Source organism: Salvia hispanica, chromosome 5 (genome assembly GCF_029641045.1).
Source record: "Salvia hispanica isolate PSC_SH4W2 chromosome 5, Shi_PSC_v1, whole genome shotgun sequence".
Lineage (NCBI taxonomy): Eukaryota > Viridiplantae > Streptophyta > Magnoliopsida > Lamiales > Lamiaceae > Salvia > Salvia hispanica.
The window spans coordinates 212,388-225,244 of record NC_142696.1 but is presented as its reverse complement, the minus strand read 5'-3'; the positions used below and the strand labels follow the sequence as shown (position 1 = coordinate 225,244).

General features: G+C 39.3%; 3 protein-coding genes across 3 annotated transcripts; 1 reads left to right on the top strand and 2 right to left on the bottom strand.

Annotated features, from left to right (window-relative positions):
* Positions 1-1,923: 1,923 nt before the first annotated feature.
* Positions 1,924-4,292, bottom strand: LOC125188333 (SPX domain-containing protein 1-like). Its single transcript, XM_048085110.2, has 3 exons — positions 3,888-4,292; positions 3,395-3,521; positions 1,924-2,606 (listed from the first exon to the last, which is right to left on the bottom strand). The coding sequence occupies exons 1-3, from the start codon at positions 4,191-4,193 to the stop codon at positions 2,194-2,196; spliced, it is 846 nt and encodes a 281-aa protein (XP_047941067.1). The 5' UTR covers positions 4,194-4,292; the 3' UTR covers positions 1,924-2,193.
* A 942-nt stretch (positions 4,293-5,234) lies between these two features.
* On the top strand, positions 5,235-8,570 carry LOC125188332 (phospholipase D alpha 1-like). Its single transcript, XM_048085109.2, has 5 exons — positions 5,235-5,368; positions 5,572-5,681; positions 5,768-5,839; positions 5,909-7,766; positions 7,838-8,570. The coding sequence occupies exons 2-5, from the start codon at positions 5,586-5,588 to the stop codon at positions 8,272-8,274; spliced, it is 2,463 nt and encodes an 820-aa protein (XP_047941066.1). The 5' UTR covers positions 5,235-5,368; positions 5,572-5,585; the 3' UTR covers positions 8,275-8,570.
* Positions 8,571-9,104: 534 nt separating this feature from the next.
* LOC125187267 (G-type lectin S-receptor-like serine/threonine-protein kinase SD2-5) lies at positions 9,105-12,339 on the bottom strand. The gene is made up of 2 exons (XM_048083822.2): positions 12,165-12,339; positions 9,105-11,764 (listed from the first exon to the last, which is right to left on the bottom strand). Exon 2 carries the CDS (start codon positions 11,671-11,673, stop codon positions 9,244-9,246), a length of 2,430 nt encoding a protein of 809 aa, XP_047939779.1. The 5' UTR covers positions 11,674-11,764; positions 12,165-12,339; the 3' UTR covers positions 9,105-9,243.
* Positions 12,340-12,857: the final 518 nt, after the last annotated feature.

Here is a 12,857-nt window from a genome sequence, read left to right as displayed (position 1 = left end):
GTTGCTGGCAGGATTGCGACAAAAATCACATGTCAGCAATATAATGGAGTGACAAAAATGTCATTTTAGGGCCTGAGAGTGTTTTGGTCCGAAAAAACATGATTCGTGATTATATTTAACGCTAGGGTCCTCTGATGCTACTTTTTTATGTTAGAGGTCTGCGGTGTCACAACCCAAAAAGTTATGGACTTTTGAGGTAGTTCACTCTAAAATGCATGTGAGAATGAGTTAGTGAAATATGAGTTCATCTACCAGCCTGGTGATTTTGGTCTTGTTTTCATAAAATAGACGGACTGAAAAATATATTTCCTCCGCTCTGTCATGTTTTGACTGTTTAAAGAAATTGTTTAATTTTAAAAGAAAATTGATGAAAAGTTAGTAAGGGGTGCGTTATATTGCTAACTATTTAAGTTGCTAACTCTGCTAACTCATCAATACAATGTATTAAAAATGTCAACACATAATATCAACATATTATATTGAAGTTCAACAATACTATGTGTTGACATTTTAATGTCATCGTGTTAACATTTTTAATACAATACATTGAGGAGTTAACAAGTTAGCAACTTAAAATAGTTAGCAATTGATCACACCCCATATTAGTGAAATGTGGGTATATAAGTATATATACTTCCTTTGTCAATAATAAATATTCTCATTGGTGGTTGACACATATTTTAATGCAAAATTAATTAAGTAATGTAGAGAAATTGATTTAGTGTGTAAAACAAAATAAAGAAATAAAAGTAGGTAGTATTTGTATATATAAAGGAATAATATGCTACCTACCTTATGTCAGCTTCTTAGGTAAGCATCACTCTTATTTGACGCACGTTTAGTGCTGTGCGTTTCAAACAAAATAATTAGGTGTACGTTGAAGCATACGCTAACGGCTAATCTGTGAAGGAGATGAAGTGCTATTACTATTGAGTTGGAGGCTTGATGTTGGGCCTAAAATATGAAAGTGTAAATGTTATTGGGCTTCTATTTATCAAGAAGGTTTAAAGCCCATAGGTGTAGCATATTTTTATCTGCAAACACACTTGTGCGGTTGCGCCATAATTCTTAGTCCAGACTCTAGATTAAAAATAAATAACTGATCTTTCAATAATTATTTTTTATAAATAAGACCAAAGTTTGATATCCAATATTGTTAATAGCATAATGTACTTTAATTTTCTAACACTCTTCTACATTTTATATTGATGCTTTTAACTTGAACTTTTCTCACGTTCATATATATAGAAAGAGTAATATTTTGCATCTTTTTTTTTTAAATAATAATTTTAAATATTTTAGTTATTATATACTCCCTCCGTCCCAGATTAAGAGTCACTTTTTGCCATAAAAGTCCGTTCCAATTTAAAAGTCACTTTTAGAATTTTCCATATTTGGTCATACAACTTTACCCCATTCTTCATCAAAATTACATAAAAATGCCCTTATCTACATTAAAATAAATCAAAACAAAAATCAAAAGTCAAAAGGGACCCACCTTCAACCAACTTCACCATCTCACTTCATTTATTACACACTCTACCATCTCACTTAATTTATTACACACTCCACAATATCACTTCAATTATTAAGCATTTCAACTCTTTCTTAAAACCCGAACCATAACAATAAGTGACTCCAAATCTGGGACGGAGGGAGTACTACAAATCTGGGACGGAGGGAGTATCAACTTCAAACCTCTCTTGCAATGAGGACTACAAATCCTAGTGTGAACATCTGAATCAGAATCAAAAGCAGAAGCAGAAGAAACAAACGTGATGGCCAGCCCCCATCTTTGGAGATAAGTGTCCGCAGAATCTGGCATATCATACTTAATAACTATATCCATTCCTCTTCCTACCAAATCAGTAGCTACAAATGATGAGCTTGAATGGAATTTTTTATGAAAATAGCAATATTCCATGAGTTAAAAACTGCTAGTGTTTTAATTTATTATATTTATATTTCTACATCCATACAGCTTACAATGGAAACAGGTCACTCAACAAGGAGTATTAGTATGGACCAAAACCTGCTCCAAATCATCTCAACAGATGTTCAGTTTACAAATTGTCAAGAAAGAAGCAGTTACAACTCTATATTACATCATCCGTGTACAGACACTAGCTAATCAAAATCTTATGATGATTCACAACATTAGGTAATTGTCTGTTCTTGCTTTTAAGCTGAATTTCACTTCCCAGACTCTTCAAGCTCTGTCTCCGGCATAGGTGGCAATGAGAACATGCTCACGGTGGAACTTCCACCTCTGATTTCCTTCATGGTCCGCAAAGCTGATATGGTGAGCTTCAAGTACATGTTCTCCATAGACTTGATTTCTGCAAGTTCTTCAGGAACTCTGAGTTTTCCAGCCTCTTCATCAACCGCTGACTGGTCACTGCACCCTTCTGGCAGATCGGTATCTTCTGTAGGGGCCAATTTCTCGTGCCGCTGAAAGATGCGAATGATCATTGTCTCACACTCCTTCACTAGCTTATTTATCACGTCTGTCCTAAAGAATGGCTCATGTAGAACCTTTTGTATGAAAGGCAATCGAATCAGATCACCACTCTTCTTATCATACTTCTTCAAAATCTTCAGCAGGCCTGTTCCAAGCAATGAAATGGTCAAGGCTTGCAAAAATATGTATTGGGATTAATTGCCAACAAACAAGGACAATAACAGAAACACTCCAAAATTCAACTGTTGTCCATGCTTCTGATAGCATACAAATAGCAGTCCTTCACTCCTACTTTTTTTTTTTTTTGCTACAATCCTGCCCTTTCAGCCCTGCTTCCAACTTCAAAATACAATCACCGTTTTAAATCTTGTTCTCTATCTAATCAGCTGTCATTTGATGATTTTTGTAGTGTTGCAGGAAGGAGGCAGGTCAATTGTTGATGCATGGCATGAAAATGGGCCTTTTCTAGCTGCCTACAACTTCATTAGGGAATAAAAACTGCTTTGGACGTGTATTAATTTAATTGTGATAATCAGCATTACAAAAAAGTAAATCAACATCATAAATTCAACCAGTCAACATAATCCATTTCTATGTTCTTGACAAAGCATCTGCTGCTGGGTAGACCAAGTAACCCAGGTGCGTGATCCACCCAGGAGCTCGGAAGGAGCTACCAACTGAAATTATGAAATCATACAATTTATTATGTTTAACTATTTACAACCACCCTTTCAGCTAGGATCCATCAAGTTAAAGAAATAGTAATGACAAGTCAATCAGTAACAAAATAATATATCTAGGTATGCGAGAAAAATAATAGGAAACAAGTGAAGACGAACAAAATGGAACTTGATCACAAGGCGTTTTTGTGATGATCCAATGATCCATATACCATAAGAAGGTTTTAATAGTAAGAGGCCAAAAGCAAAAAACCTGTGTAGTTAAGAGCACTGTAGTTTTCCAACAAAATCATCTCTCCGTGGAAATCTACAAGTTTGCGTCCTACTTTCATAAGCTCTTGTTTTGAATCCTTAGCCTCAGCAACCTCATCTTCCAGCAACTGCGTACAAACAAATTATCAAAATGGAATAAGATGGTATATTGGTATAGGAAGGAGAGAAACTCAACCCATAAATGCAAGTTTGGAAGTCAAACTAATATACATATCCAAGATATAATCCCACGACGCTAGATATCTGCTCTCGAGTCCTGAAAATGGAACCAAGTGGTGTACTATGCTTTTATCAAAAGCAACTAGCTAATCATCTCAGACTCCATATAACTCAATTTAGGGAGTAATTCTCAGTCCAATTATATCACTAAATCCAAGTAGGGTTGAAAATGAAAAATTCCCCTTCCTCTTTCACTTTCATACCCTAAAACCAAAATCACAGCAAATAGATATCGAAATCAATAGAAGAAACACCTTCAACGTAATAATGTACTCCTCCTCTTTATCCATGAAGAAGCAATTGAACTTTTTGATCTCCCCTTCCAAAAGCATCAGAAAATCCGTCATCTCCTTCGTCACCTCTCTCCCCTCTTCATCAACCCGATCGTCTCCCAGTCCCAGCCTGGGCCTCTTATTAGAGCGCTCCGCATCTTCCTTTGGGTTTTCCGGAGGAGAGATCGAGCCGAGCTGCTTCTTCAAATCCTTGTACGATATAAACTTATCCTGCCAATCCGGAAAAATCTCGTCCAGCAGCTTCCTCAGAATCTTCCAGAACTTCATCTCGCCGGAAAAGGAGGAGGAGGGGGTGGTGGTGGCGGATATATATACATAGGCGGAATCGGCTAAAAGGAGAGGGAATATTCGGTAGTTTTGTATGAAGCAGGGAATATGCGCATAATCTGACGGAATATATATTTTTTTATCTCTGCTAAATATTCCCTTGCATTTAAGCCCCTATATTCCTTTTTAATTTCTCGATTACCCCGAGTTTTCGTTACTATTATTTTGATTTCGAACTGAAATCAGCTTTGGACGTTATTTATTATTACTCCATTACTGTAGAATTTAATTATTCGATGCTCACAAACCATCATTTCAACCATTTAATATTGGATGTATTTTTAATGGATAATTGACAACAAGAATAGATTAATCCTAGCTACATCCAATGAACCCATTGGTAGATAGAATATTAAAACAAGTTAAAGATGAAATTCATGGAATAAGTGGTCCAGCACATATATACAGTATAACCCAATCTTTTATGCTTGTTAATATTGGGTGGAATTTTTTAAAAATTTTAACCTTTAATACATCTTTGAACATATTCCAAAAGCATAATCCTGTTTTCGTTTATTGGTCGCCGAATTGAATTAATATTTGGAGTCCTCATACAATTTATGTGTCATATTTTCATGTAACATTAATTATTTTATATTATATCCTTCCATAAAAAAACATTTACCAACACGAGTCAAATAATCAATTAAAAAACTACTCCATATAGAGGAAACATTTATCTCTTGTATCCAACTGCACATAAAGAATTCTCCCTTGCTGTGGCCAAGAAAAGGATATCTTTTCCATGAATTTTCGTAAACTTGATTCAATCTATTTGTATATTATAAAATGATCATAGCTAAAAAGAAACAAACTTACAAACCATGAAGTTTGTCCTATGTTGCAAGAAAGTCTGTTTATTAATTGGTGATGATGAATGATTAAATTTTGATTCCTTCTATGATAATCACTTCCAAGAAAGGGATATGAATCTTTGTGTGCATGCGTTTGATCAAGATTTGCATACAAGTTTAACTATTCAAAGCAAAAGAGATTTCTTTCTTCATGTAAAGGTCGATAGATAGATTCTTATGCATATGCACACGTATATATATGTGTGTACATTTGTAAACTTACTATTGGCCCAACAGTTATTTCTCTCTAAACATTCTGCGGTACGTAAGACCTCTTCAACATCCTCATCTCTATAGCTAAGATAATTTGAATTTAATTGGTGTTTTATATGCATGAATATGGTGTTTTCTACCTTACTACAGCATATGAAATTAACTACTATGAAAACATAAATGCTTCATCTTTGTAACTTGGTCGAATCCAAAATTATAGCTAGTGATTTAAAAAATGTTACTGATTGCAGCACGTAAATTAAGCATGGTGCCCCATTTACTTCATGGAACGATCTACGCAACAATATTCGAAGCCGATAAATTGCAAGGCCGATTCAGCATTGATAATCTATTTGGAAAGGTGCAGTTTTTATTCCGGCTTGATCAAAAGAAATGTGCATATATATATATATATAATTAATGTTGTGCTATTGTTGTGATCTGAAGAGTGGCAATCCTCATAAAAGAACAAAGAGGTTTCTAGGACAAATCAAGAGATTTGTTTTCTGTCGGCCGGAGGTGAGTAAGTTTATTGTTTTATTACAAGAAAATGGATAAAGATTTGATTTTGTTCCGTGTGACGAACAGGTTGTTGGCGCGAAGCTGTACGCCACTATCGACTTGGAGAGGGCGAGGGTGGCGAGGACTAGAATGCTCGACGAGCATTCTAATCCTCGATGGTTGGACAGTTTTCGCATCTATTGTGCGCACACTGTCACAAACATCATCTTCACGGTGAAAGAAGACAATCCTGTGGGAGCAACATTGGTGGGTAGAGCATATTTGGGTGTGGAGGAGCTGCTGAGTGGGCAAATGGTGGATAGATGGATCGAGATCTTGGATGAAGACAAGATTCCCATCCATAAAGATTCAAGAATCCATGTGAAAATGCAGTACTTTCCTCTTTCCAAAGATGTCAATTGGTCTAATGGGATCAAGAATCCAAGTTTTGGAGGGGTACCCTACACTTTCTTCGGGCAGAGACGGGGATGCAGGGTTTCCTTGTACCCCGATGCTCACGTGCCTGAAGATAGCATCACGGATTTCCTCCGCTCGGCCGGGTACTACCGGCCTCAGAGGTGCTGGGAGGACATATTCGACGCGATTGAGGGTGCTCGCCACATGATATACATCACGGGGTGGTCAGTCTATACGAACATCACGTTGATCAGGGATCCGAGGAGGCCTAGGGCGGGTGGGGATGTAACCCTCGGAGAGCTGCTGAAGCGCAAGGCGGAGCAAGGAGTTCGTGTTCTGCTGCTGGTGTGGGATGACAGGACCTCTGTGCCTGATTTCAAGAAGGATGGCCTTATGGCCACTCATGATCAAGAAACCAAACAGTTTTTCGAGGGCACGAGCGTGCACTGCGTGTTGTGCCCTAGAAATCCTGATGGTGGTAGGAGCATTGTCCAGGGGTTCGAGGTCTCGACAATGTTCACCCACCATCAAAAGACCGTTGTCGTAGACGCTGAATCCGATCAAAACCATAAGAGGAGGGTGGTTAGTTTTGTAGGTGGAATTGATCTTTGTGATGGACGTTATGACACGAGAGACCACTCCCTTTTTAGGACATTGAACACAGTTCACCAAGATGACTTCCACCAACCAAACTTCCCGGGCGCCTCTGTCAAGAAAGGCGGCCCGAGGGAGCCATGGCACGACATCCACTGTCGCATGGAAGGTCCCGTGGCTTGGGACGTGCTCTACAATTTCGAGCAGAGGTGGAAGAAACAGGTTGGAAACCAGCTCATATACTCAATCAACGAGCTAGACAAGTTCCTCATTCGCCCGATGGAGGTCACATCCCCAGAAGATCCTGAAACTTGGAATGTGCAGCTGTTTAGGTCGATTGATGGTGGAGCTGCGGCCGACTTTCCCAAGTTACCTGAGCAACAGGCAGAAGTTGGACTTCTGAATGGGAAGGACAACGTGATAGAGAAGAGCATCCAAGATGCATATATCTTGGCTATTCGTAGAGCAAGACGATTCATATACATTGAGAACCAATACTTTATTGGTAGCTCATTTGATTGGAAGAAAAGCCCAGAGATCACAATTGAGGACATAAACGCATTGCATCTCATTCCAAAAGAACTATCCCTCAAGATAGTGAGCAAGATTCAAGCAGGAGAGAGATTCACCGTATACATTGTGATCCCAATGTGGCCGGAAGGCATACCCGAGAGCGCCTCGGTTCAGGCCATACTCGACTGGCAGAGAAGGACGATGGAGATGATGTATACAGACATTTACAACGTTTTATCGGCAAAAGGAATCCACAATGTGGATGCGAGGGAATACTTGACTTTCTTCTGCCTTGGCAACAGGGAAGTCAAGATCCCGGGAGAGTACACTCCCCTAGAGCATCCTGAGCCCGACACCGACTACATCAAGGCCCAACAAGCTAGGAGATTTATGATTTATGTTCATTCAAAGATGATGATAGGTATTCTTAATTCCATCTGTTATCAAACTTCATTCTACTTCTTGAATAATTTGTTGTCTATCATTCAACAGTTGATGATGAATACATAATTGTGGGATCAGCCAACATCAACCAAAGATCGATGGACGGGGGTCGAGACAGTGAGATAGCAATGGGAGCATTCCAACCTCATCACCTGGCCACAGATGTATCTCCTGCCAGGGGCGAGATATTCGGCTTGAGAATGGCCTTATGGTGCGAGCACCTTCTGCGCGAAGACGACACTTTTCTTGATCCCGGGAGCCTAGAATGTGTTCGGAATGTCAATGCAATTGCCGATCAGAATTGGAGATTTTATTCAAGTGAGACGTTTGGGGAAGATATTCCCGGCCATCTTCTCAGCTACCCTATTCGAATTTCGAGTGGTGGTGAGATCACTGCAATTCCAAGCTTTGAATTCTTTCCTGATACAAAAGCTTCAGTCCTTGGAAGTGTATCAACATATCTTCCTCCCATTCTAACTACATGACCAAGATATCTGGCCACATTCTTTCAAAATTGTACAAAGTTATTAAAATCCTAGGTGCCTACTCTATTTTATATTGTATCTATACCATGTGTGTACCTATTCAATATAAAATAGTCATGAATATGTGTAACAGTAGTATATAAATATGTTCTCGATGCATCAAGTGTGTGTGTGTGAGAGATGATGTGAATATAGAAGAGTTCAAATTGCAAAGCATAGAGACAATGAGAGATGTACTATTTTATCTAAAAAACCGAACACCACCTATTAGTATTTGCTAATTGCTACATTAATAAGGTGAATTCTTGCAACCAAATGCAAATTTAAGAGTGAAATTAGGTATGAATAGGGACTTCATGATGATATACTAACCAGCAAAAACAAAACCTTTTAAAAAAGGGCACTCAAACAAATTTGACGGACTCAAAAGTTGAGAACTAGATAATGAGTAACTTTTAAATTTTTGTTCGTTTTATTTTGGAAAACAACCATGTAGAAAAAAGTAATTTACATATTATCAACCCTTTATTTATTTATAGATTAAAAAATACAATATATGGTTGGTGGAATTGTAGCAGTTAAAACTAAAAAATACACACAAACACCTGCTCAATTAAAAAAAAAAGACTTTAGTTGATTTGAACTTTCTAAAGATATGCTACTCCGTTTAAGTTGATTAATTCTTGCAAGGATAATCAGGTACAGCTAGCTAGAGTAATATCCTCTCCTAATTCCCAACTAACACCAATTTTGTTCAGTAGTTGAGGTCATCTATTTTAAATTGTACTCCTATTTCAAAGGGATGAAGGCGCCTTGATAACAAATTGAAATGAACAAAAAAATCCAACCTTTTCTCAATAGATCAAAAACCATTAATTTACAAACATCATAATACATATTTGATAGCTTTATCATTACAAAACTTGGAACTGATCCTACCATTTACACAACACAAGCTTCACCCCTATATCATCTAGGGCCGGAGAGGCGAACAGCGGACAGATAGGCGTCGCTGTTGCAGTCCGAGGAGGTGCCCCCCTCGCTAATGGACTTAAAGAAGCTCGAGTAAAGCCGTGACCCTAGCTGCGAGGCTGTTGGAGGAGGAGGGACGGGGCTGAGGCCTTCGAGCATCTGCACGACTTTAGTCATAGGGGGGCGAAGATGCATATCATCTTGTATGCACCATAGAGCAACTTTAATGGCTATAGCAGCCCTCTCATCTTCTTCATGGATCTTCAACTTGTCATCCATGATCTCCTTCAACCTCCCTTCCTCCATCATCTTGAACGCGTACGAAGGGAAGTGCAACTTCTCCGAGCTCTGTGAAGTGTCATAGTTTTTCCGGCCACCAATGAGCTCGAGCAACACCATACCATAGCTATAAACATCACTCTTTTCTGATATAGCATAGCTAGTGATCCATTCTGGTGCAAGGTAGCCTCTAGTGCCCCTCATTGTCGTAAACACATGGCTTTGTTCACGCGTCATGAGCTTCGCCAGCCCAAAATCGGAGACCTTAGCCATGAAGTGATCATCAAGAAGCACATTCTCAGGCTTGATGTCACAATGAATGATCTTAACATCACAATCCTCGTGGAGATAAGCCAGGCCCTTGGCTGTCCCCACAGCAATATTGTATCGCGTGTTCCAATCGAGCATGAACTCGCCTTTGTCTTTTTTGAACAGCCATTTGTCTAAGGAGCCATTAGCCATGTACTCGTAGGCTAGGAGGCGGTGGCTCCCATCCACGCAGAAGCCCCTGAGGCGGACGAGGTGGAGGTGGTGGATGCTGCCTATGATGCTCACTTCAGCACGAAACTCCTTCTTGCCTTGGCCAATGCCTTCGAGTTGCTTGACAGCGACCCGTGTCCCGTCAGAGAGAGTGCCGTCATAGACTGATCCAAACCCTCCTTGTCCGAGCTTGACTGAGAAGTCCCTTGTTGCTGTCTGGAGGTCTTTGTAGCTGAACCGGATAGGCATCCCGGATAGGCCTTCCAAGAAGTTGTCCTCCTCTGAGCTCTCCCTAGGCGTCTCAGGTGCTTTCTTGTTTTTACGGTAGAAATGGAATGCAGCAAACACCATTGCTACTATCACAACCACAGTCACAATCACAATGACTATCACTATTGGGGAAGGCTTACTACTGCCTCCACCTCCATCTCTCCTTCCATTGCTCGAGATTTTGATGTACGAAGTGTAGCCACCTCCATTACTAGATCCCTCCATGCTTCCTATCTCATTAAATAGGAAGCAATTCCCAGAACTGTTCTGGAAAAACAAGGCGCCACACGAGCAATTGCCAAGACACGAAGCCTTGCAACTGTCTAAGGTTGCTGTCTTAGAGAATGGCTGAACAAATGGCAATGCAAAGTAGCTCAGATCATCACCACCACTAACAAGTTCTACCGACCCTGTTGAGTTATCACAGCGAGGAGAGGCGATGGATTTGCACGAGGCGATGGACGAGGGACACTGGCATGTGTTACCAGTATTGCAAACTGCATATGGATCACAGGCTGCAGGTCTACTACACTGATCTTGTGGTATTCTTGTTGAAGAGGGACTAGACGAGCCGGCTTGGAGCATGGAGAATGTGATAGAGCCATCACTGCCTACCACAGCGATCCATGTTGCATTTTCACTAGTGCTCTCCGAGAAGATGAATTGCCAAAGCAACACTCTACTTGAATCATAGAACTTCCAAGAATTGGCACTTAGAACAGCTGAGGTGACTGCACCGTGCCCTTTATTGATGGTTATCCGGCTATCTCTTCCCATAGACCAATACAGCTGTGGAGGATTGAAATCCGCGGACAGAGACATGTCCCCAGCCTGGATCTTAAGCGAGTAAGTCAAGTTGCTCGTAGCACGATCGCTGATAAGCCTCATTCCTTGAGAGAATTCCTGATTGGAAAGAAGGGTGTTAGTGGGATGGCTAAAACTCTGCCAAACAAAGGTGTTGTCATCACTCCCAACCAACACAAGATTTCCATTATCCAACAACTGCAATGAGGAAACTCCTTTGTCTGCAGTATCAGAAGACCAGATCGTTGATCCACCACTTTGTAAGAAGGCATTGCCAGAAATATCAAACTCAAAGCTGTCTGAATTCTTAACTGGGGAATCTCTGTTGGCAGCCCAGACTATAGTTGAGCTGCTCTTGTGGATGACAACAAGAAGAAATTGAGTAACATCTGAAGCAGTGGTGGTTAAACCAAAGGCGAAATTCGAGTTGTTTGACAGCAGAAACAATCCATCATTGTCTATGTAATACATTTGAGACCCTTTGAATCCTGGATCTAATTTCCCTATACGTTGCACACTCCCTCTGCAGATTTGCAGCAGCAGCAGCAATAGTGATATAATAGGAATGCAAGAAAACCCCCAATTTCCCATCATCACATACAGATTTGCTTCAGCAACAACCACAATATTAGCCTCACCCAGAAAATTCACTCTCTCGCCTGATTTCCCTTTTTTAATTCTGAAACTGCAAAACCAGGAGAAAAACTAAACATGTGAACCGTAAAAATCCAATCTTTCAACTGAATTCTGACTCCTTTCCTTTCAAGAATTTGAATAAACAGAGCATATTAAACTATCCAATTCAAGGTCTTGACAAGAAAAAAATGGAAATGATAGAGACAATGACAGCACAATTTTGGACGTTCTGACAATGTCAAAACTCAGGTAACCAATGGGCTGAGACAGAAAGCTTGGCAAAATAAATGATCCAATTGGAACACCAATGGAAAAGGAAGTTTACAGCACAAATTCATCAATTGGGACTGCAATTTGCTGAAAAATAAAGACTTTGAATTTAAGAGAAAAATACATTAAATGAAAGTAGGTAGTGAGCAGTAAACAATAACATGCAGATGCAGACATACCATTCACAGAATTGCAGCCACCAAAAAATGGAGTCTTTTATGCATAAGGCTGACAGAGAAGAGAAAATAAAAAGAAAAAGAAGTGGGATTTGAAGAGATGGGCTTTTTCCCTGAATTAAAGGCAGAAACAAACAAACAGAATTGGATGTATCTGTTTCTGCTTATGTCAAAATCTTGGAGAGTTCTGAGGTGGGCAAAATACAGGGTGTGCTATATAAATAGGGAGTGGTAGTATGAGGTGATGACCCTTTTTTATTTTTTTAAGAAATAACAAGATTATATTTTGATAGTTAATCCATGAGTATATCAATAAAATGCTTATGTATGTGTTGCATATTGTTTGCGTATGTGTGTGAGATATATAGTGAGATTTTTTGAATAAACAAATACTAATTCAACATCAACCCAGCTAAAAGTGTTTTCCTGGACTCGTGCTTGGTGTAAAGAGTTTCACACATATTTGTGAATATTCTCTCTCAGTTGAATTTGATTTTACATAAATCTGTTTTAGATGTGTACTACTAGCATAAAATCTCATATATTGTACCCATTTTTGCGTTATTACATATATGTATAATAATATAGGTATAGAGGAGATGGAAGTATAAATTATTTCGAAATTTAATACTACTCCTAATAAGCTGTCCGTATGTGATTATGCCATGTAGCACGTAAAGTTTATTTTATTAATAG